The following is a 22,162-nucleotide window of genomic DNA, read 5'->3' as shown; positions in this document are numbered from 1 at the left end:
AGAATAATGCCCAAAGTTCAAGTTGCTCTATGATCTAACCCAAACTGCCCTACAGTTGATAAATGTTTGTGTATTTACAATTAAATGCCAGCCTCTGAGTTAGGTATGCAAAGATGAATAGAACAGAGAGACCCTGCCACAGAGAAGTTTAGAATCTTGCATTGGAGATAGAAAGGTAATAAGGAACTGTACTACTGGACTGGGTTGTAATAGACAGAGGTATATGTAAGTTATTCATACACAATGTTTTTCATTTAAAAAGGGGGTCAGCAGGTGACATGGTCGTTAAAACACTGGAGTCCCACACGCTGACTATGGTTTCAGTACCGGATCTAGCGGCTTGAAAATCACCTGGAGGCATGTGTGTAATGCCCCAAATCCCAAGAGGACACTGGAGGAGAAGGTATTGCAGTGTGGCTACTCCCCCCGGGGTGTGTGTGTGTGTGTGTGTGTGGTGTGGTGATTTCTTACATTCTTTTTCTCTGTGTTCCTCTGTGGTGAACACACATGCCCAATGGCAAAAACATAAACAAACAAAGAAATGAATCCTCTCACAATTACAGTAGGCACCTAACTGCCCCTCCCAGATCCCTTTACCTTATTGGTGCATCAAGCCCTCAGTTGCTATGCACATGCACATGAGTGTGTGTGTGTGTGTGTGTGTGTGTGTGTATGTACAGCTCACAGCTGACTTTTGTTCTAGAGAATTTCCCTTCTGTACCTCTTCTGTGTCCTTCCCTCCCTGAGAGAGCTCATAGCCAATGACTGACTGATGTGGAGGTGCAGAAGACTAGTACTCTGGTCTTAAGGGACAGCTTTGCGTAGAGTTTATGCTTCTGAGTTCCTCTGAAGATCAATCCAAGGTTTATTCTACTTAAGATGATCTCTTACCCTGTGCTTTCCTTTTTTTCTATCTTGTTTCCTTCACTCTCTTAGAGTTTCCTAAAGAACACTTTCTTTTTTTTTTTGGAGAGGTTTTTGCTATAGGGTGTGTGCACTCGCCAGAAAGACAGAGAGACAGAAAGTGAGAAATCACCCCCCAGGGTGGATGGCCACGCCGCAATGCCTTCTCCACCATTCTCCTCTTGGGATCCTGGGCACGCATGCACACGCACCTGGCATGAGTTTAAGCCGCCAGGTCCAGGACGCGAACCGCAGTCGACTACGTGGGAGTCCAGTGACATAGCCATTATGCTAACTGCTGGTCCCGAGAACACTTTCTTAATAAATCACATGCAGCTGAATCCTATCTTAGGTTCTGGTTCTCGGACACCTGACCCAAGACAGTTGGTACCAGACAGTTTATCTAAAAGTAGACTCTAAGATGCGATTTTGGAGGTGGATAATTTACCACTCAAAAGGCAGCGAGGAAACCAGTGTGTGACATGTATTGAGGGTGCCTGGCATGCAGCAGTGGTACAAGTGACAAAACTGTCAGCAGTGAAAAACTGGGACAGGATAGAAGAGGAAGAGAGGCATTGACTTGAATGGTAATTCTGGCACTGAGAGATGGGAGATGCAGTAATTATAAGGAGTGTGGAAATGGGTGGCTGCTGTTGAATACCTTTGATGAGAGAAAAACGACAGACTTGGAATAACCAATCACTAATTTTAAGCAATATGTGAGAATCAGAGGGTTTCTTTGGGGGGTATGTTTAAAGAAACTCTCATCTCCTTTAGGTAGGAGGACGGGAAAAGCTGAAAATTAGCCACAAGACTGAATTGTAAGAGTTGCAGAACTTCAGAGAAGGCTGAATTCTCAGCCAAGGTAAATTACTCTGCCAAAGCCTGGGCCTCACGGGGAAGCAGTGGGATCTGGAGACATGAGTTGGCACATGCCAAACTTGAGCACTCAGGTTTTCTTCAGCACTCTCAGGTTACTTAGAAATGACTCACTGGGCCTCCTTGGACGATAAAGCCAGGCCACTCCACCCTACCACAATATAGACAATACTAAAACCTCAAAGGATACAGGAGTTTTATATGAAAATATCTGCCTTCCTCAAGATCTGCCTATACTACTCCTCCCAACCACTTTCTCAATAATCAGAGTCAAGTCTCAGCATTATCTCTGTGGAAAGTGCTGGATCTTTGAGCATGAATATAAGCAATGGAGTTTCAGAACCTGGCTGACATGTACCACTAGCAACTGATGAAGAATGGCTAGGTGTGTTGGATCTGAAGAGCAGAATATAAAACTGGATAAGGGAGATTTATTGATTTGGGGGCACTTACTAAATAAGATTTAAAAGCCTGGTAAGGGTCCTAGGAGATGAATCTTTTGGGTCATCAGGAAAGTTATGGCACATTTTTACACAGAAATATACATCACGGTACCAGTAGTTAGCGTAATGGCTATGTTGCTGGACTCCCACGTAGTTAACCGCAGTTCGAGTCCCGGACCCAGTGGCTTAAACTCACGCCAGGCACGTGTGCATGTGTGCCCAAGATCCCGAGAGGAGAATGGAGGAGAAGGGATTGTGGCGTGGCCATCCCCCCGGGGGGGTGATTTCTCGCTTTCTGTCTCTCTGTCTCTTTCTTGTCTGTCTGGCGAGCACACGCGCCCTATAGCAAAAACCTCTCAAAAGAAAAAAGAAGTATACATCATGACTTTTCTGATGACTGAATAATATGTTCCTGGGATAGCTAAGTGGAAGCTTGTAAAAAGTTGGCCCCGAATAAATGAAGTAAAAATACCAGAATTGCTGTAGCAGGCTGTGGAGGAAGGGATACAGAGCTTGAAGAGGTAAATGTGCTAGAATGTATTTAAGATATGAGACTGGAAAACCCACCCCTAACCATGTTTCTGGTTGAGGTTGGGGACATGGAGGTAAAGGACACCCCATTTATCAAGAGAGTAAGAAATGAACTAGTAAGGAGAGTACCAGTATCATTGAGAAGCTAAGTACTGATTATCCTCTTTAGGCTGGTAAGATACACTATTATCACCGTATGATCTGGCAGTTCCACTCCTGGGTATCTACCCAAAGGCTAGGAGAATGTTCAGTCAGAAAAGTGCTTGTACATCTCTGTTTATTGCAGCATTACTCACAATTACTAAGGCATGGAACCAACCCAAATATCCATGAACAGATGATTGGATTGAAAAAGTATGGCACATATGCTCTGTGGAACACTACTCAGTCATAAAAAACAAGATCCTGGCATTTACTAGAAAGTAGATAAATATGGAAGATTTACTGCTGAGTGAAGCGAGGCAGGCTATGAAAGAGAGACATTGTATGTCTCCACTTAATATATACTGTCTGTCTATATTCTATGGTGGTAACTCAAAGTTTCAAGAATGTATAAGCATGGAAAATGGTTATGGACACTGGCGACAGTGTGGGAAGGGGTGGGGAAAGGGAAGAATGTGAGGAAAGAAATTAAGGGGAAAAATAGAAAGGCAAAATCATTACGGTACACAGAAGTGGATTATTATCTGTTGATGATAACATGTATAGTATCCTCAACTGGACTGATGTAAAGTGTATTTATGTTGGGTAAATTCACTTTATAAGCTAAGTGATTGAATGAATAAAATAAATTAAATTCTTTTAAAAAGATATACTATTACAAAACTGAGGTGTGTTCCTTATTATCAATGTGGAGGGCAGGATCCCAGGCTCTCAAAGGCTTGGTAGTAGCATTTTATTCTCAAAAGCAAGATGGGTATAATTATTATAATAGGTGGCAAGGTTGGAATGGGAAAAAAGGGGGCCTGACCCACAGGAATCTTCCTTGGAGATGATTACTAGAACATGCTGTTCCTAGGAACAAGATAGATGAGTAGTCAATAAAAGTATTATTTAATGTATATAACCCAAAGTGAACATATATGAGTCAGCAGAAGGCTGAGGTCAGCTGCTCCAGTGGAAAGACACGATCTTTTGTCAAGTGTCTAGATTTGAGTACTTCTCAGACTCAGAACACATTAACTGAATGAGAGGTCACGGCCCTATGAGGAGGACACTTCAACACTACAGCAAGTAGGATTTTCTTACTTTTGCCCTACAGAGATCTATGATGATTTACTGGAGTAATTATTGGAGAAGGGAATATACTCATATCTTTCAATGTTAGTGGATACAGGAGCTCAGTTGATACTGATAACCAAGTACCCAAAGTGCCATCAAGATCCGTCTGTCAGAATAGGGACATATGTGAGTTGGTTAACAAATGGAATGCTGGCCCAGGTGCTTTCCCTAGTGAGTTCACTGGGCTTAGACTGCCACCCATGAATATCAATTCCTGAATACATAATTGTAATGGATCTGCTTGTTATTGACTGAGTAAGCAGGGGAGCCATTGGCTCCAAGAATTCAGGCTTTCTGTTTGAATCAGAACTTGCTTTGAATGCAGAATGAAGGCAAAGTATCCTAGGAGACAAGGACAGCCAAGGAGCTCCATCATATCCTTTCCTATTCATGTTATTTCCTGTGTTAGCCAACTACTTCCACTGAAAAGGAAGGCCGGAAGAGAAAGATAGGGTAATCCATATATTTTTTTCCTTTCAGTCCTCCTCTGCTCACCAGTATGCTGAAGGGAGAGTGTTTAGCATATGTATTAGGAAGTGAAATGAAACAGTTGAGTTTATTTTGTGTAGCTTTCCCACAGCTATGAGAAGAAAATACATATGTATATAAAACTATAAATTGACAATGTTGATATGAATACAAATTTTGTAATTTCAGTGAATTCATGCATGCATGAAATGCTCTCCTGTTTGCAGTTAAAGTTGTCATTGTACAGTACAAAAATGAATGCTAAAATTCATGCTAATAATTAAAGTTTTAATATATCTTTTCTTAGCATAATAGTGAATAGAAAATAAAAACTGCTATGACAAGTTGAGAGAAAGGTCATACAAGAAAGTAAAAAGCTTTACATTTAAATGTATTTTTCTTTCTTTTATTTTTTTTAAGTTTTTTCTTCTATGAGAAAGACAGAGACAGACAGAATGCGCAATGGGGTCTTCATGCCATGTTTCATCCCCAGCTTTAGCCAGCCTAAATCGTGGGCATATACACATGCACCCAGAGGGGAAAGGGAGGGCACAGGGCCTTTCCCATGGGGTTCTAGCTGTGCTACCACTGCACCACCACCTGGCCCATATATTACAGCACTTTCAATGGCCCTTTTCCGTGATTTTTGAACAAGGGGTTCTGCGTTTTTATTTTGCACCAGGCCCTGAAGCGGGTCTGAGCATGTAAGGAGTGGGCTTTGGTAGCTGCTGTCAGTGTACTGTCAGGTCTCCATAACTGGGTCAGCACGTCCATGGCTCCTGTGACTTCTGGAAGCTATGGCTTACACTGCCCCCTTCCCTTGAGGACTTCCCTTGGCTGATGAGAGTACCTCACCTGGGAGGTTACTCACACCTGTTCTGGTAGTCCAGTGAGTGAGTGGCCAAATGGGAATACAAGAGTCTGGCTTTTCTTGTGCTTCGGGGGCTCAACTCTGTGGTACAACATATGCTTCTGCACTTCCCTAGAGGATTGGACCAAGACTAGTTGTTACCCCAGACCCCATCCTTGCCTCACTTATCTTCCTTATCTAGTCAACTTCTATCACTATTTTATAGGTTTGTTTTGTTTTGGATGAATATTCCTTCAATAAAACACACATATCTGAATCTCCATCATAATCTCTGTATCCGGGAGTCCAATCTAAGACAATGACAGTGCTATGTATACTCATGTGTGCACACTCACACACACACACACACACACACACATCAAACTGGAACAAGGCCCATAGTGAACTGATGTGCAGTGCTAGAAGCCACAAGGCCAGCTGTAGGTTTGAATCCTGAGTCCACCCAAGAAACACTAAAACCTTAACTAGGTGGGATCCCAGTCTGAAGAAACCTGGTCAAGGATCCCTGTTTCTTTCTCTCTTTCTATTATGTGTGCTCTCTCTCTTAACCTTGGTCTCATGAAAGAAGGAAAATAAACTTAAAAAGAAAAACCCTGAAATGAAATTTTCACACAAAAAGTGACCTTACCATGTACTCGTACTAATCTGATCCACCAAATTGATTCTATGGGTTACTTACTAAAAGGCATGACCTGTGGTTGAGGATTTCTAATTTATGGGACCCCAGAGATGGAAAACACAAATTGTATCCAGATGTCTGGGTAGGGAATATCAGAGAAAGATAAATCTGAATTGTATCTTAAGGAATAAGTAGAGATCTTCCAGATGAATAACACAGAGGCAGTCATTTCAGGTGAGAGTTAGGAGACCACGCGAGACAGCTCTGCTCAGAGTGCGGTCATGGACCCTGTCTCAGAATCACTTTATGGTACCTGACTGACTTGTAGGTTTCTGGGCCAGCCCCAGATACCCTGATGACACATCTCGAGGGTCAGCCCCAGAATTCACACTTTAAATGAACTCCCTGCAAAATACTCAGGCATGATACATTTTTAAAAAAATAAGTTTTTCAGAAAGGCACGGTCATGCTAAAATCCCTTCTTCTCCATTTCTCTCTTCTTTCGGGATTTTGGGCATGCACGCAAATGCACCTGGGGAGTTTTTCAAGCAACTGGGGCTGGGATTTGAACCATAGTTGGCCATGTAGGATTGTGCTTCCTTATCCATTAGGCTACAGGGCCAACCTTGCACAGTAAACTTTAATTTGCACCATGGATAAAGGAAGGGGAATCTTTCTCTTCTCTTCCAGATTGAGGACAGCTATTTTTAATCGAGAACCAGAGAAGCTTCACAGGGATATAGCATGGAAATGGAAACAAATAGCAGAAAGGGAAGTTGCAAGGTCTGGTGCACACACACCTGGTAGGAGGAGCAATACCCAGAAAGCCAACTCTGCCCTTCTCAGCCAGAGTATTTCTCCTTAACCTGAAGCCCATATCATGTTATGTGCACCTCGTGTATGGTATTTAACCCACCCTGCCACACACTAGTTGTTCGTGTTCATGGCTTATTTTCCCCACAGCCATCTTTCTGTTTTCACTCATTCAATCATTTCATTCACTTAAGAAGGTCTCTTACATGTCAGGGACTATTTCAGGTACTGGGTTTCTGAACATGACAGCCAACAGCTGCTTCATTTGCCTCTCTGACAACCCCATTTGTGCACATACACACGAGAATGCTCAATAAAGATCTCAGCGTAATGACAGAATGAGCAAACAGGTCTACAGTGGCCCCAACTTTTGAGTGAATAGTGACCGAATAGCTACCAGGTCATCGAGTCTCCTCCAGCCTTCTGATGGCAGGGCCCTGAGGAAATGGCATCATTCTGGCACCCACCAGCATTAACCAATTCCACCTGCCTCAGCATTGAGGCATTGCCATGGCACTGTCCCCAGGGAGATCCCTCTACCTCTCCTTACTAAAATAACAAGAAGGTGTGAATTTATGGTACCCATCTCTCTAATACTCTAGAACCCAGCTTTCCAGAAAGTTTTGTTTTGAAGAGAAATAAAATGATTGAAGTTTTCCCTAGAGGATCTAATTACTTTGAGCTCAGTTCTTCCTTTTCCATTTCTATTCATTAGCATAATAAGAGCTTACAAGGACCAAGAACTTATGTGGACTGAGCAGAGTTCTAAGTGCATTACCATATTATTCATTTATGCACGAGACAATAGCATTAAGAAGTTACTTACCGTGCTTTGTTCTTCAGCATGTATGCTTTGCTTCTGATTTCTCTTCAGGATTATATTTCCTTTGTCAATTATAAAATCATTTCCTGGTTGCTGGAAATACACATCACATTTAGGCAAAGCTGTTGCCAATACCTTAAAAAGAAATGACAGATTAAGCAGCCATCAAAAGTATTAGTTATACCATAGTTCAAGGACTTCAGATTATATCTTAATTTAAAAACCAATCATGATTCTCATTTGACATCCTCAGGAAAAAGTAACATAGACAACTTATAATTTTTTGTTTTTCTGTGAAAACAGGAAATATTTGGTGGCCCTAAGACCAAGTGTCCAAATTTCTTTTTGAAGGATGCTATACTAGTTGAGAACTGAGAAAATATTTATTTCTTATATACTAGTTTGGTGTGTTTTAAAAAAGTATCAGTGCTGGGCTGGGCCTATGACTTGGTGTTAGGGGAACTGGATCCCAGTTCCTGGCTGACTTTATAGTTTCAATTCCAGCCCTAGTGGCTTGAAAAACATACTGGGTACATGTGCATATCTGCCCCAAATCCTAACAGAATGGAGAAAAGGGAGTGGGGTGGGGATTGTAGTGTGACCATTCCTTAATGTTCAGTGCTTTCTCCTCCCTCTTTTTCTTTGCCTTTCTCTGGCAGCAAGCAAATACACCCCCTGGAAATTAATTTTTTTAAAGTATACATGTTTAAATATGAAGACTCAAGAAGAAAGATGAAGAAAATCAACAACAGGCATGAAAAAGTGATTCAAAGAATTATTAGATGTCATAATTTGACACTTTCTAGACCAATTATTCCTAGTTCTTTGTAGATTGTGGTCTTGTAACTTTCCATAAGAGGTTGTAGTAAGATAGCCAAATTCTATTAGCCAAACTAAGGGAGAGAAATTATATTCATCCAACTCCATTTTCCTCAAAGCCCTGGTTTTGTTGGGCTTCCCTTTACTATGATGTCCATCATTTAGCTTCCATTCATTGTATTTAACTCCTGTCTTTGGAATTAACTTTCAAATGTTTTCTCCCTTTAGAGACTTGTTTTTGTTTTTCTCTAAAAGTTTTCACTATAGGGCATGTGTGCTCACCAGACAGACAGAGACAGAGAGACACAAAGCGAGAAATCACCCCCCCCCCAGGGGGTATGGCCATGCCGCAATCCCTTCTCCTCCATTCTCCTCTCGGGATCCTGGGCACACACACACACACATGCGCCCGACGTGAGTTTAAGCCACCGGGTCCGGGACTCGAACTGCAGTTGACTACATGGGAGTCCAGCAACATAGCCATAATGCTAACTGCTGTTACCTCCTTTAGAGACTTTCACCATATATTACCGTGTCCTTTGCCTTATTTGGCAATGGTTGGAGTTACACTTTTTTAAAAGTTATTTTAAGTTTATTTTGTTAAAGTTTTAAAAATTTCTTCTGAGACCGAAAAAGACAACATTCTCAACAGGGTCTTCATGACATGATCTACCCTCAGTTCTCAACCAACCCTGGATCATGGGCAAATGTATGTCTTAACATACACAAGAGGTCCCTAGACTTGAACTGAGAAACTTTTTTTTGAGAGTTGTGTTTTACTACTGTGCCATTTGGCCCTACTCTTTTTTTCCTTTAGAGATTTTTGCTATCGGGCATTTGTGCTTGTTGGAGAGACAGAGAAAGATAGAAAGTGAGAAATTACCCCCCACCCCTACCCCCCAGGGGCAGATGGCCACACCTCCATTTTCCCCTCAGAATTTTGGGCATGCACACCCAAACACAAGAGGTTATAGTAGAATAGCCAAATTCTATCAACCAAACTAAGGGAGAAAAATCATATCCATCCAACTCCATTTTCCTCAAAGCCCTGGTTTTGTTGGGCTTCCCTCTACTATTATGTCCATCATTTAGCTGCCAAACACAGACCTGGTGTGAGTTTTAAGCCCGGGGCCAGGATTTGAACCATGGTCAACTATGTGGGGGTCCAACAACATAACCATAATGCCATCTGCTGGTCTCTTGGCCCCAGTTTTTGAAAAAAAAAAAAAAGATTTATCGTGTGAGAGAGAGACACAAACCCCAACAAACCACAATCCACCGGCAGCCAGCCAGGACCATGGGCATCGGCGTGCACGCCCGGTGTACACATAGAGACCTATGGATGTAAACCTAGGACCTTCCCACATAGCTTCAGGATTATGGGGTGTTGTTTTACCACTGAGTCACTGTTTGACTTGGTATCCCACTCTAGAGAACCTTTTATTCCCTATCCATTCATTTATTAACAGATATTTATCAAGTTCCTATTGTGCATCAGACACTGTGCTAGGCACTAGTGCAACAATGGTGAATATAATACAGATCCTCCTTCCCTCTCGTACTTTATAGTGTCATGGGGAAAACAAAGAAGTAGATGCTCAACAAGCACATGTTATCACCAGGCTCTGTTCCAGAATTGGAATACAAAGATAAGACAGTCTCTGCCCTTAAGAATTGATAAAATCTGAGGTTGCATGATATGATAAACTCTACTGATTTGCAGCCGTGGGCAAAAGCATTCTTTTCTAGGTACCTTATCCATGATATCAAGAGTGTGTTGCATATATTTACCATCAAACAAAGTCCATGGCAGGGTAAATGAAATACGAACCAAAGGTGCAAGTCCTTGGAGTGGTGTGGCTTCCTCTGCCTCATAGAGATAAAAATTCAATGGAGCAAAGAAGTAGCCAGGAGCTGGTTCAGTGCAGCTGCGGCCAGTGATATGGGGGCGGCATTCGCACTGCCCATCCTCAGGGGAGCACCTGGGGAAAAAAATCCTATTATGAATGAATGTAAAGGGGATAAGTGTGAAACGAAAGTGCAAGGCTGCTAGACGTGATGTCCCCTGAGTTTGGAACAATTCTTGGAACTGATCAGTCCATGTTCTGTGCAGAGCATTGACAGGCCATGGACTCAATCTGACTGGTGTTGAAAAGTGAATTCAGATACCAGAGACTGTGGGAAGAGAGTGGGAGATGGTAGAGGGTAAGAGATAGGGAATCAAGGCTGGGGGTGGGGGGAAAGCAAAACATACAGGAAACTAGAAATGGAAAATTATTTGTTGACAATAACATGTTTGTTGATGTGCTTGATTGAGACAATATACAGTGTACTCTGGATGGAAAAAAAATTAAAGTGATTGAAAAAAACAAACAAACAAAAAAAAAGTGAATTCAGATCCACAGAACCCAGGTAGCCACTTTTTTTCGTAGCTCTCTGGTTTTGTTCTGAAAACTGGGAAAAAGAGAGCATTAGGATCTCTCTTTATAGAATGGCAAAAAGATGGTGTTCCAGACAAATTAAGCCACATATTTTAAGGTGTCTATCCCAACAACTTGTGGAATATTCAGGCAGTAGGATTGTTTATCTATCTTCCCCTTGGAAATATCTAAAGCAAAAGAAATCAGTTGGGCTATAGCTAATGTTCTCCAGCACCCTCATAGAATGCAATCTTTCCTTTGGGCCATACATAGTAAAACAAAGCTGACCCAATGGGAAGGTTCCCTGTTCATGTATGGAAAACTCCCAGAGCACACCAGGCACATGAGTTATTTGGGGCTGGTTGTGACTGAGGGTGGATCATGGCATAAAAGCCTTGTGTGTGTGGGAGCTCTCCCTTCTTTTTCTTTCCTCTTCTCTTTCTCTCTTGCTCATGGAAAAAAAAATAAACATAAAATAAAATCATTTGCCTATGACTATGCATATATCAGAATAAAATTTGCTTTTATGTGGTAATGAGGAATATTGCTACAAAACGCCATCATTTTACTGACTTACATGTTTGAATAAGCACCTCCAATGTCACAGTCACAGGGAGAGCATTCCTGGAGATGATTTCCCAGACCCCAGTATCCAACCTACAAAGAAAAGACTCAGTTGATTCCAGCTAGAAATATTTGCTGCTCTGAAGTGTACTGGTGATTTAAATCACTAAAATGCAGTTGCACATATCAAACAGTCAGGCAGGCTGAATAATCACTCTGCAGCCTTCCTTGACCATGCATTAGGTAAGGACCTCCTTGGTTGTATGTCTCCTATCTCCAAGGACTTAAAGTAAAGGGAGCAGGGGGTTATCTGTATGTTGTTTCAAGTGGAAATGCAATGGAAGCGATGCAACTCCTCTAACAACACCAGTTTCTACACAAGTTGGGTCATGTAAGGCCTGTCTCAGGAGAAGTTCTTTTACGGGCCTCTTTGCAACTGCATTAATAAAACCAGTAGGTTCCTTCATCTCAACAATCCCTGAAGATTTTACTTGCACAATAGTGAAACATTTGAGTGTAGAAAAATGAATCAAGCTAATTCTGAGATATTATATGAAAATCACGGTTTAGTAGAGTCATTTGTTTATAAATCAGTAGTTTTGGCCCAATGTGAGCCCGTGCGAGAGAGTGAACTCTGTGGTTTAAGAGTTTTCATTATTGCAACATCTTGACCTTTATTCAATATAAACAGCTGGTGAGATACAAACAACTATTTTTTAAATCTGATGGCATTTAGTGTAAAATGCTCATAAAAATGCTCCCCCTCAAATCTCAATTTAACATGTACAGATAGATAAAATTTGGATTTTAGCAGGCATAAAATTCTTGTTTGAAATGGTCTTGTTAAGAGTCTATTTTTTTTTTTTTTGGAGAGGTTTTTGCTATAGGGCGCGTGCGCTCGCCAGACAGACAGAGAGAGACATAGAGACAGAAAGTGAGAAATCACCTCCCAGGGGGGATGGTCACGCTGCAATCCCTTCTCCTCCATTCTCCTCTCGGGATCTTGGGCACGCATGCACGTGCGCCCGGCGTGAGTTTTAAGCCACCGGGTCCGGGACGTGAACCACGGTCGACTACGTGGGAGCCCAGCGACATAGCCATTATGCTAACTGCTGGTTCCCAAGAGTCTATTTTTTTGTTGCTGTTATCTCGGTAAAATTTTATGCCCAATTTTACTCAAAAAGATTTATTTTAAACATTAAATATTGATGCAGTTTGTACAAACTGTAGCAAAACACTTTTGATATTTTCCTCAAAACCAAACTTCAGTATAATGAAAAAAAAAAAAAAAAAGAAAGAAAGAAAAAAAGAAGTGAAATAAACCGCCTCAACTCAGGATGTGGTTGTGGAAACTCCCTCTAGGCCAGGGTGTGCTGTCATGTCAGCCACATCAGGGCAGAGTCTGGCAGCGCTGTATAGATGCAGGTATAGAGCACCTAGTGGGTGCATAGGCTCGACATGAGGCAATTCTCTGGGGTAGCCCCTCCGTTGTTTCCCTCCTGCAAAGGCAACTGAGTCTGTACTGCACAAGTGGTATTAACAAGCCAGGACAAAAAGTCTAAGTCTAAAGTTTGTCTGAATTACCTGATTTGGTGTCTTTGTTGATTCTATTAGCCAACAAGGGACACTTTGTGTTACACACACGTGGTCAAAGAGATTGGTGTGGGTGATCTTTGTGTTTTATAAAGGGGAGTCTTCAGAAAGTTCATGGAGGGGCCAGCAATCAGCACAGTGGTTAAGGCACTGGATTCCTACATGGCAGACCATGGTTCAAGTTCTAGACCTGGTGGCTTGAAAATCACACTGGTGTGGTGCATGTGTGCCCAAAATCCTGAGAGGAGAATGAAGAAGAAAGGATTGTGGCATGGTCATCCTCTCTTGGGGTGTGTTCCTCTAATAACACTAGTTTATACACAAGTTCTCTTATCTCCCTCTCTCTATCTCTCTTAGTGAGTACACACACTCTATGACAAAAACCTAAAAAAAAGTTAGTGGAAAATATGTGTTATGCAAAAATTATGCATGAATTTCAATTTTTTGGCACCATAACAAACTCATACTTTAATTTCACTCCTATGCAGTTTTTGAAATTCCCCTCAGATGTATGGCATCTAGATTAGCAGACTGCTTTACAGAGAGCCCCTTCTTCATATTTACTGACTTGCTTCTTTTTCTCATCTCCTCTGCCCCGTCCTAATATGTTTTCAGTAAAACAACTTAAAATATTAACACAAAACTATGTCCTCATAGGCATATGTTTCTTATTTATTGGCTACATTTCTTCAGACACATCAAGGTCACTGTTCTTTTATTAGGTTAAGTTTTTGTATTTTTCTCTCTGAAATGTCATCATGGTCTGCCAAGTTTGGAGAACAAAGAGTTGGGTTGAACCCCTCAGTTGCATGACATATTTCTTATGGAGTGAAACTGTTTTATTTGACTAATTTTAGAACTTAGAAGCTTGTATGTTCAACGGAGTCTGTAAAAAATTCAAGAGTCTATTTTTCAAAGGAATCTAAAATACATTTAAACCTATATGGTTGTTTTAAAAGAGCTTGTCCAAAATATTTTTAGGTAGGGATGAGAGGGGTGGTAAGGAGATGAGGTGTAACAGATAAAAGAAAAGTTCCATGGTGGTAGGTTAAAAAAAAAAAAAAAAAAAGAGTAAGGTTGCCAGGGTGGGCAGAGAGTTGCCGTTTTATTCTATTTCCTGACATTTGCAGAAAAACAACAGATAAACCTATTGACATTAGTTCCTGGGTAGGATTAGTTGAATCCAGTGGTGTTCTGGTAAATGTTTAAAATCAGCTTTCTGCAGGGGTTAGAGGGGGTTGATTTCTGTAGCATAAATATCCATACTATAAGAGTATTGGAATAAATAGGGCAAGGAAAGATGAATGCGACTAAGTCTTTTGCAGGCAGTGTCAGTAGAAATCCACATCACTATGTAACAGGAGAATTATTGGCAAGTACGTACAGCGCATTCTTTGCAGTGTGGTCCAGTGGCATATGCCTGGCACAAGCATTGACCTGTATCCATATCACAGGTTGAGAATGGCAGACTCCCAAGGGGGTGACAGTCGCAGGCTGAAAACACAGCAAACACCATTATTCTCATTCTTAATTTCCCACTCTTGTAAATGTTCATAGCTCACATTGAGCAAGACACTTGACCAGAAGAACACAGATCCCTTCCAGGTGTATAGTAAGCCTGGCTGCACGATTGCTGCACTGCATTGAACTATGCACAAGAAATCCATGGCAGATACTTCCAGAGCCCTTATGTAGTTCTGCTGGACAGTGGTTAGGAAAGGAAGTGGTATAAGCCAGAGGACTGGAGCAGTTATTCCGAGCAATGCTGTCTAGGCCGGCTGACATAGGGGCTGGAGTTTCTCAGTGTCACGGTTATTACCAACAGCTCCTTCTGTGGCAGACACGTCTATCACCTCACCCCCTTCTTACTTTTCTTTCTTACTGTCTGGTTACTTTTTCTCTTTATTCTCTCCTTCTTTCCCTTCTACTCACAGACTGTTTGAGTTCTCCTTATGCTGTGAAGGCTGCTAAGTTATGCTACTAGAGCAAGGTACACACTTCACCTGCAAGAAAAACCAATGTTTATGGAAATGACCTAAATGTTCACCAACTGATGAATGGATAAGCACAATATTTACACAAAATTATTCAACAATAAAAATAAATGAACTACTGATACATGCTACAACATGAATGAACCTTGAAAACATTATGCTAAGTGAAAGGAGCCAGTCACAAAAGATGTCACATGATTTTATTTTTATGAAATATCCATGTAGGCAGACCTATAGGGATGGAAACTAGATTTGTATTTGTCCAGGGCTGGGAGAATGGGTAAACAGGGAGATAGTAGCTAAAAGATATGGAGTTGCTTCCCCCACCCCTAATTTGGTAAAATACATATAAGATCAAGTTTTAATCTAAACTGTTTTTTTTTTTTTTGGAGAGATTTTCACTGTAGGGCGTGTGCGCTCGCCAGACAGAGAGAGACATAGAGACAGAAAGCGAGAAATCACGCCCCAGGGGGGATGGTCACGCTGCAATCCCTTCTCCTCCATTCTCCTCTCGGGATCTTGGGCACGCACGCACACGCGCCCGGCGTGAGTTTTTTAAGCCACCGGGTCCGGGACACGAACCGCGGTCGACTACGTGGGAATCCAGCGACATAGCCATTATGCTAACTGCTGGTTCCCTAAACTGTTTTTAAGTACACAGTTCAGTTGTGTAAAGTATATTCCCATCATGGTGCAACCCATCTCCAGAACTCTTTTTCCACTTGCAAAATGGAAACTCTATACACATTGAACAATAATGCCCCACCCTCCCTCCCTCCTGTCCCTGGCAACCACCATTCTATTTTCTGTCTCTATTATTTTGATGCTTCTAGGTACTTTATATAAGTGGAATCATACAGCATTTGTCTTTTTTTTTTTACTGGCTTATTTCAGTTAGCATAGTATTCTCAAAGTTCATCTGTGATGTAGCTCATGTCAGAATTTCTTTTCTTCTTCTTTTTTTTTTTTTTTTGAGAGTTTTTTGCTATTGGGTGCATGCACTTGCCAGAAAGAGAGAGACAGACAGCAAGAAATCACCCCCAGGGGGGATGGACATGCCATAATCCCTTCTCCTCTATTTTCCTCTCAGGATCTTGGGCATGCACACACACATGCCCGGTGTGAGTTTAAACCACTGGTTCTGGGACTGGAACCACAGTTGACTACATGGGAGTCCAATGACATAGCCATTACGCCAACTGCTGGTCCCAGAATTTTCTCTTTTTAAGGCTAGATCATAATCATTTGTATGTATAGATCCCATTTTGCATACCCACTCATTTATGAACGGAATTTGGTTATTCCCACCTCTTGACTATGCTGCATGATGCTGCTATACACAGGGGTGTACAAATATCTTGTCAAAAGCCCACATTCTACTGTTTTGGGTACAAACCTAGAAGTGGGGTTTCTTTTAGAGGCCTTAAAAATGTTCTAGAATTGATTGATTCAAATATACTAAAAATCATTGAGTTACACACTTTAAAGGGTAAATTGTATGGTATGTGAATTATATCTCAATAAAGCCATCACACACACACACACACACACACACGCATGCACGCACACACACACACGTCAAAAAACATTTAGACTATTCTTGGAGAACATAGGTTAGTCAGTGAGCCAGGGAGATGGCTAGAGTGTTGAGCATGTTGAGAAATTGGCTTGATAGTGTAATTCATTATCATGACATTTAAGTTTACCTTCAAACTCAAGAACATTTTGTTACAGAAAGATTCAGTCTGTTGCTCTCTAATTGTACAAATAACTCATAGTTCCTTGGACAGGCAAAAATATGAAAAATAACACTATGACCAAATAGAAATTAGTTACCCTGATTTCCTGAGGAATCTGCAGCTGTATGAGGCCTCACACTGCTCTAAACTTCTGTGATCCTATAGCCAGAAATCTGCCTGTCTATTTGGTCTCAGAAAACTGCTGAGATTCCTTCTATTTCCCCTCAACTCCTCCCTCTCTTGGATCTTTAACTTTTTTCCTTTTATTTGTCAGAGAATATATGGAGCAATATGAGGAGGGGTGTAAGAAAAACGAGGAAAAATAATTAAAAACATAAAAAGGACGGAAACTACCACTTGAAAATTGCCAAAGGAAACTACAACTTGAAAATTGCCCAAGAAACTATCAATTTCTTAGAAATGCATAATACAATCTCATGAATTTGTATATAGAACTGTAGTGGAGGCCATTTATTTTAAACGTGCAGCAACTTGGCCTTAATGCTTGGCTTTGTCCCTGTGTTTCCTCCAGTGGGGAAAATGTGAACGCCCCCTGCTGGTCCTGTATGATAAATTCAGTAAACCACAGAGCAAAGTTCCTAAAATTTGTGGGAGGTTTTGCATCCCTGTTGAAAACCCAGAGGCCGGGTGTATGTGTGTGGGGGGACTCTAGGTATTTACAGAGATTGCATTTTAGGGCTGAAAGAGACAGCATCGACATTTAAAATGCACCCAGGCCGCGCTCAGCCTCTGTACACTTACGCTGACAGCCCACGGGGTCAGCGGCGCTCAGTCCGTAGTGGTGGGGCTTGCACCGGTCGCAGCTGGCTCCTTCCACGTTCTCCTTACACAGGCACTGGCCGGCCACAGACCCCAAAGCAGGATCAGAGTGGCTCACACAAATGCCACCAGAAATGGTCCCATCAGGGTCACACTCACAAGCTGCGGGCACAGACATGCAATGTCTTAGTTGACTGTAAATTGTGGGAAACTGAAATATAAGCACAGCATTTCACTCACGCTAGAACTACTTCGCTTTGTTTAAATAATTAGACTCAAGGGCAAGGGCTGTTTAGAAATGTCTCCCAGATCTCTGGCCTTGGGAAATGTCAAGTAATTCCATAAATATGTTAAAAATAAAAACCAAAAAACTTTTAAATGTTTCTAAAGTCAGAGAACCAGAAGAAGAATGCTATTATGAAAACTGAATGTGAAGAATATATTCTCTTTGGAGAATAAATATGCTAATAAAAATGATTTGGAACTAGGTAGATGTGATGGCTGAACAGTATTGTGCTGGTAAAGTACTGTTTATCTAAAACTGATTAAGTTAACGTTATGTGAATGCCATCTCAGTTAAAAAAATTTTTTTTTGAGAGGTTTTCGCTATACGGCGTGTGCGCTCGCCAGACAGACAGAGAGAGACATAGAGACAGAAAGCGAGAAATCACCCCCCAGAGGGGATGGCCACGCCACAACCCCTTCTCCTCCATTCTCCTCTCGGGATCTTGGGCATGCATGCACACGCGTCCAGCGTGAGTTTTAAGCCACCGGGTCCGGGACGTGAACCACGGTCGACTACATGGGAGTCCAGCACCATAGCCATTACACTAACTGCTGGTTCCCTCAGTTAAAAATTTTTAACTAAAATAAATAAATAAGTAATTGAATAAAAAGACTCTAAGGGTAAAAGTACTGGCAAGAGACAGTACAAGTAGAATGTTACTTATATATATATCATTACAAGGGACTTGAGAAAGAAAAAGAAAGAAATCACATAAAATGTCTATTCAATCTTTAAAACATGGTTAAAAGGTAAGTCTATGTCTCTTTATTACACAAAAATATGTCACAAGAAAAAGTGCTATTAATGTTTTAAAATTCTTCCTAGAAGGAACACCTACAAGAAAACAAGGGAATGAACAGGATCAAGTGTTTAATATCCTTCTTCTCTTTTTGGAAATCTGCTTCTTTGACAAAAACTTGGATGAAGAAATTCTAGAAAAGGGGATAAACACTAACCTACATCAAAAGAATAACAAAACTGGCAATTTTTTTTTTAGTAGAACTTATAACAGCTCAAGGAAAGAATGTCATATGAAAAACGATGTGATAGTAAGTTTGATTCCAGAGGACAGAGCAAACACTAGAGGGTAGACATCGCAAAAGGTAGTACTTGATCGTGTGTAAGAAAGAACTCTGGAAGCTAGGGCTGATCAATGCAGCAGTGACCACCCCAACCAGAGGTGTCCGGGTGGATGCTGAAGCAGTGCTCACCGTGGCTTTTGTGTAGAGGACAAACGTGTCCGTTGGCATTAGATGACCACCAAGGTCTCTCATACCTTTGTGGTGCATGTTTCCAAAGGATTCCTCTTCTAAGGAATGCAATAAATGTAAAAATCATCCTGATTTTAAGAAACAGTCATGTTCATATGTATACATGTTTGCTCTGGATGAACAAAAACAAACTATAAAATCTAAAGCTACATTTAATAACCAGTTAGGTTAGTGGGTTCAGTAGGAGAAAAATTCAGTCAAACCAGTTGTTTGGTGTCACTGAAGCAAATGTTTAGCTGTCTAACAGAATCTTTCAAGTTTCGATGGTTTGTTATTGGATTATGACTGGTAATAAATTCTTACTATGGAAAAACAGCATTGGGTTTTGTTTAATTTGGAAAAAACCCCACAACTTCCTTCTAATTAAAACCAGTTGTCTTCTATTAGATCATTGGGAAAGACATGACATATTTTTCTATGCTTTTCTATGCAAAAATGTGTTATGACTTTGTTGACAACCTAATAAAAAGGAATGAACTGGATTCATTTTGGAAGTGGCCGAAAAGGAAAAGCTTAGCCTTATTTGGGAGATACACCAAAGGGTCAGCATTGAGTTTGAGAGTATAATTTAACTACGCACAGGAGTATCCTTTGGGATAGGGGTGTGGATGAATGGATAGTAACTCTATTTCGAAACAACCCTATGCCGTGGCCTTTAGAATTAGAAATCCAATAAAACCTCTTAGTGTCACACAATTTAAGTTCAGCTGACTCTTCTTATCAGTGTTAAAGTCTACTAAATCTTCGCTTTTCTGTAGCACAGTTCACTGTATCTTAATTGTAGCAGACTTGAAATTAGTCAGCTCTTATGCCTGGAATCTGCTTATATAAGTGTCTGGCTCACAAGGACAATTTAGAGAAAATTTATATGAGAGTGGTAATCAATCTTCTTAATATGCACTGTCAGTATATACACATATCACCATGTGTTTAGGGTAACTGGAAGGAGCTGGGGATCACATGATGATAGTGTACAAGCTCCTCATTTGCCTCTCATGGAAAAATTCCTTGTTTATAAACAATGGCTTTCTAATTTCTTATTAGGGATACTAGTTTTCTTTTCTTCATTTCCTTCAAAAGCACTATCAAGTTAATGTCAACCGGTTCTTAAGGTCCAAGACTTTGGCTAATATGTTCAAAATATTTGGTTTATTATTTCCAAATCTTTTTTCAGATGTCTAGATTATCTGTTACAAAACATATTTCTCTGATTCTACCCAAGAGAACATTTTCATCTTCTTTTGTAAGTATACAGCTTTTAAAACAAAAGTTTGTGTGTGTATGATTACAGATTCTGGCAAAAATTTTAAGAAACTCAGAAAATTGCTTTAAAGAAATACAATTTCTGAGAATCTAGTTTTTTATATCAATTTTGAAGAGGTCATGTAAGGTAAATTAGTGTAACAGATGTCTATTGAGTAATCCAAGTTGATGCTTCCTCTATACTGCAATACTTTAAAGTTTGAAATCTAGGACATTGAATGTATTCAGGAAGCTACCGGGTTACTTTTATGTAAGATTTCATTTCTATATCACAATTATGAAAAGTCTGAAGTTAGAACTCCTTGGCTGGTCTTTCCCCCAACCTCCATTCCAACTTCAACATTGTATTGATGAGGTGTCCTGAGAAGGAGGGTTTCTCAGTATTGGGCCAGGCAATCCCCTGTGGGGGATTGAGGCCTGGGTATCCTGAGGGTTACATTCTTGCTGAGGGTTCCAGCAATGTAAGGCTCAGCTTGCTAGCTACCCAGGACATTTCTCAGAGTTATATTTATTGCAAGCAACGTGGAGAGATGAGGCAACATCTTCCACTAGGCAAAGAGCAGGCTTGCTCCCACTTACTGTGAACATAATGAACCCTCCCAACTCAGTGTTCCTCAGCTGTGACGTAAACTCAGCAGATGGGTATTATCTACCTGGTATCCTTTGTGTTGACCCCATGGGACCTGGGGATATGGGAACTCAGGCTAATTCAATGATCACTTGCTGTGCCATAAGTCCTTTTTTTTCAGCTCAGGAGTTGTATGTCTTCCCTTGTGTCCATGAACATTCACAGGCTAACTTAGTTTCTAAGAACAGTATGGTCTCAAACCCAATTACTGATGCAAGATATTTGAAATCAGGTTGGAAATTTTATTTAGGCAAGATATTTGAAATCAGTTTGGAAATTTTATTTAAGCAATATGAACAGTAGTAATGAGACCAGAGTGAGCAAGAAAATTACCGAGGGTGCAAGATTTAAGGAGCATCTCACTCTCAGGTTTGTACAAACAGCAAATGTCCACTCTGCATGTTCCTGACCATGACAGTGAATTTTTCCTGGCACTTTGGGACCTAACTGCTTTGCTACCTTCACTCTAGTTCCAGACCTGCAAGGAAATACAAATTAAAGCAATGATGTGACTTCTTTTCATGAGCAAAAATGGAAGTATGACAAAACTAAGATGAACAAAAATTGAAGTTTGATAAGACCAAGTGCCGGCAAGGTTAAAGGGCCACCAGGACTCTCATACACTGTTCATATGAGTGATGATCACACAATTCAGTATTACTGAATCAATGTGAAGAAGTGCATGTACCCACGGCCTAGGAATTCCGCTCCTAAGTATTTCTCTTAGGAACGATCTTTTGCACTTGTGTGCAAATCTAGGACACTGAATGTATTCAGGTGGCTACTGAATTACTTTTGTATAAGATTTCATTTCTATATTATCATTATGAAAAGTTTAAAGTTAAAGTTCCTTGGCAGGTTGCACCCCCTCACCCCCTATTCCTGCTTCAACATAATATTGATGAGGTAGCCTGAGAAGCAGGGTTTCTCAGTGCTGAGACAGGCAACACCCACGGGCCTGGGCTTCCTGACATCACATACACAGGAATGTTTAGGCAGCATTAGAAGAAAATTAGACAAATAAATTTTGTCATATTTATAGTAGGAATTCTATATAAAAATGAAAATGGAAAAACTAAGGGTACCTGATAGGTACAAATCTCAGAAATATAATGTTGGATGAAATCCTCAAGATTTTATCCTATTGCTGAAGGATACACACATACACACCCAC

General features: G+C 40.8%; 1 protein-coding gene across 1 annotated transcript in view; it reads right to left on the bottom strand.

The window, feature by feature from the left end:
- The window catches only part of LAMB4 (laminin subunit beta 4), a 104,166-nt gene that overhangs the window by 56,733 nt on the left and 25,271 nt on the right, over window positions 1-22,162 (bottom strand). The window contains exons 10-13 of the mRNA XM_027765416.1: window positions 17,523-17,702; window positions 14,412-14,521; window positions 11,448-11,527; window positions 10,282-10,432 (exon numbers count right to left, since the gene is read on the bottom strand). Of these exons, the coding sequence (XP_027621217.1) occupies window positions 10,282-10,432; window positions 11,448-11,527; window positions 14,412-14,521; window positions 17,523-17,702 (521 nt within the window). The remainder of the gene's footprint in view (window positions 1-10,281; window positions 10,433-11,447; window positions 11,528-14,411; window positions 14,522-17,522; window positions 17,703-22,162) is intronic.

The sequence above is a fragment of the Tupaia chinensis genome, unplaced genomic scaffold (genome assembly GCF_000334495.1).
Source record: "Tupaia chinensis unplaced genomic scaffold, TupChi_1.0 Scaffold138322_1, whole genome shotgun sequence".
In the NCBI taxonomy this organism is placed as follows: Eukaryota; Metazoa; Chordata; class Mammalia; order Scandentia; family Tupaiidae; genus Tupaia; species Tupaia belangeri.
The sequence above is the reverse complement of the archived record's forward strand: the minus strand, read 5'-3'. Positions and strand labels throughout refer to the sequence as shown.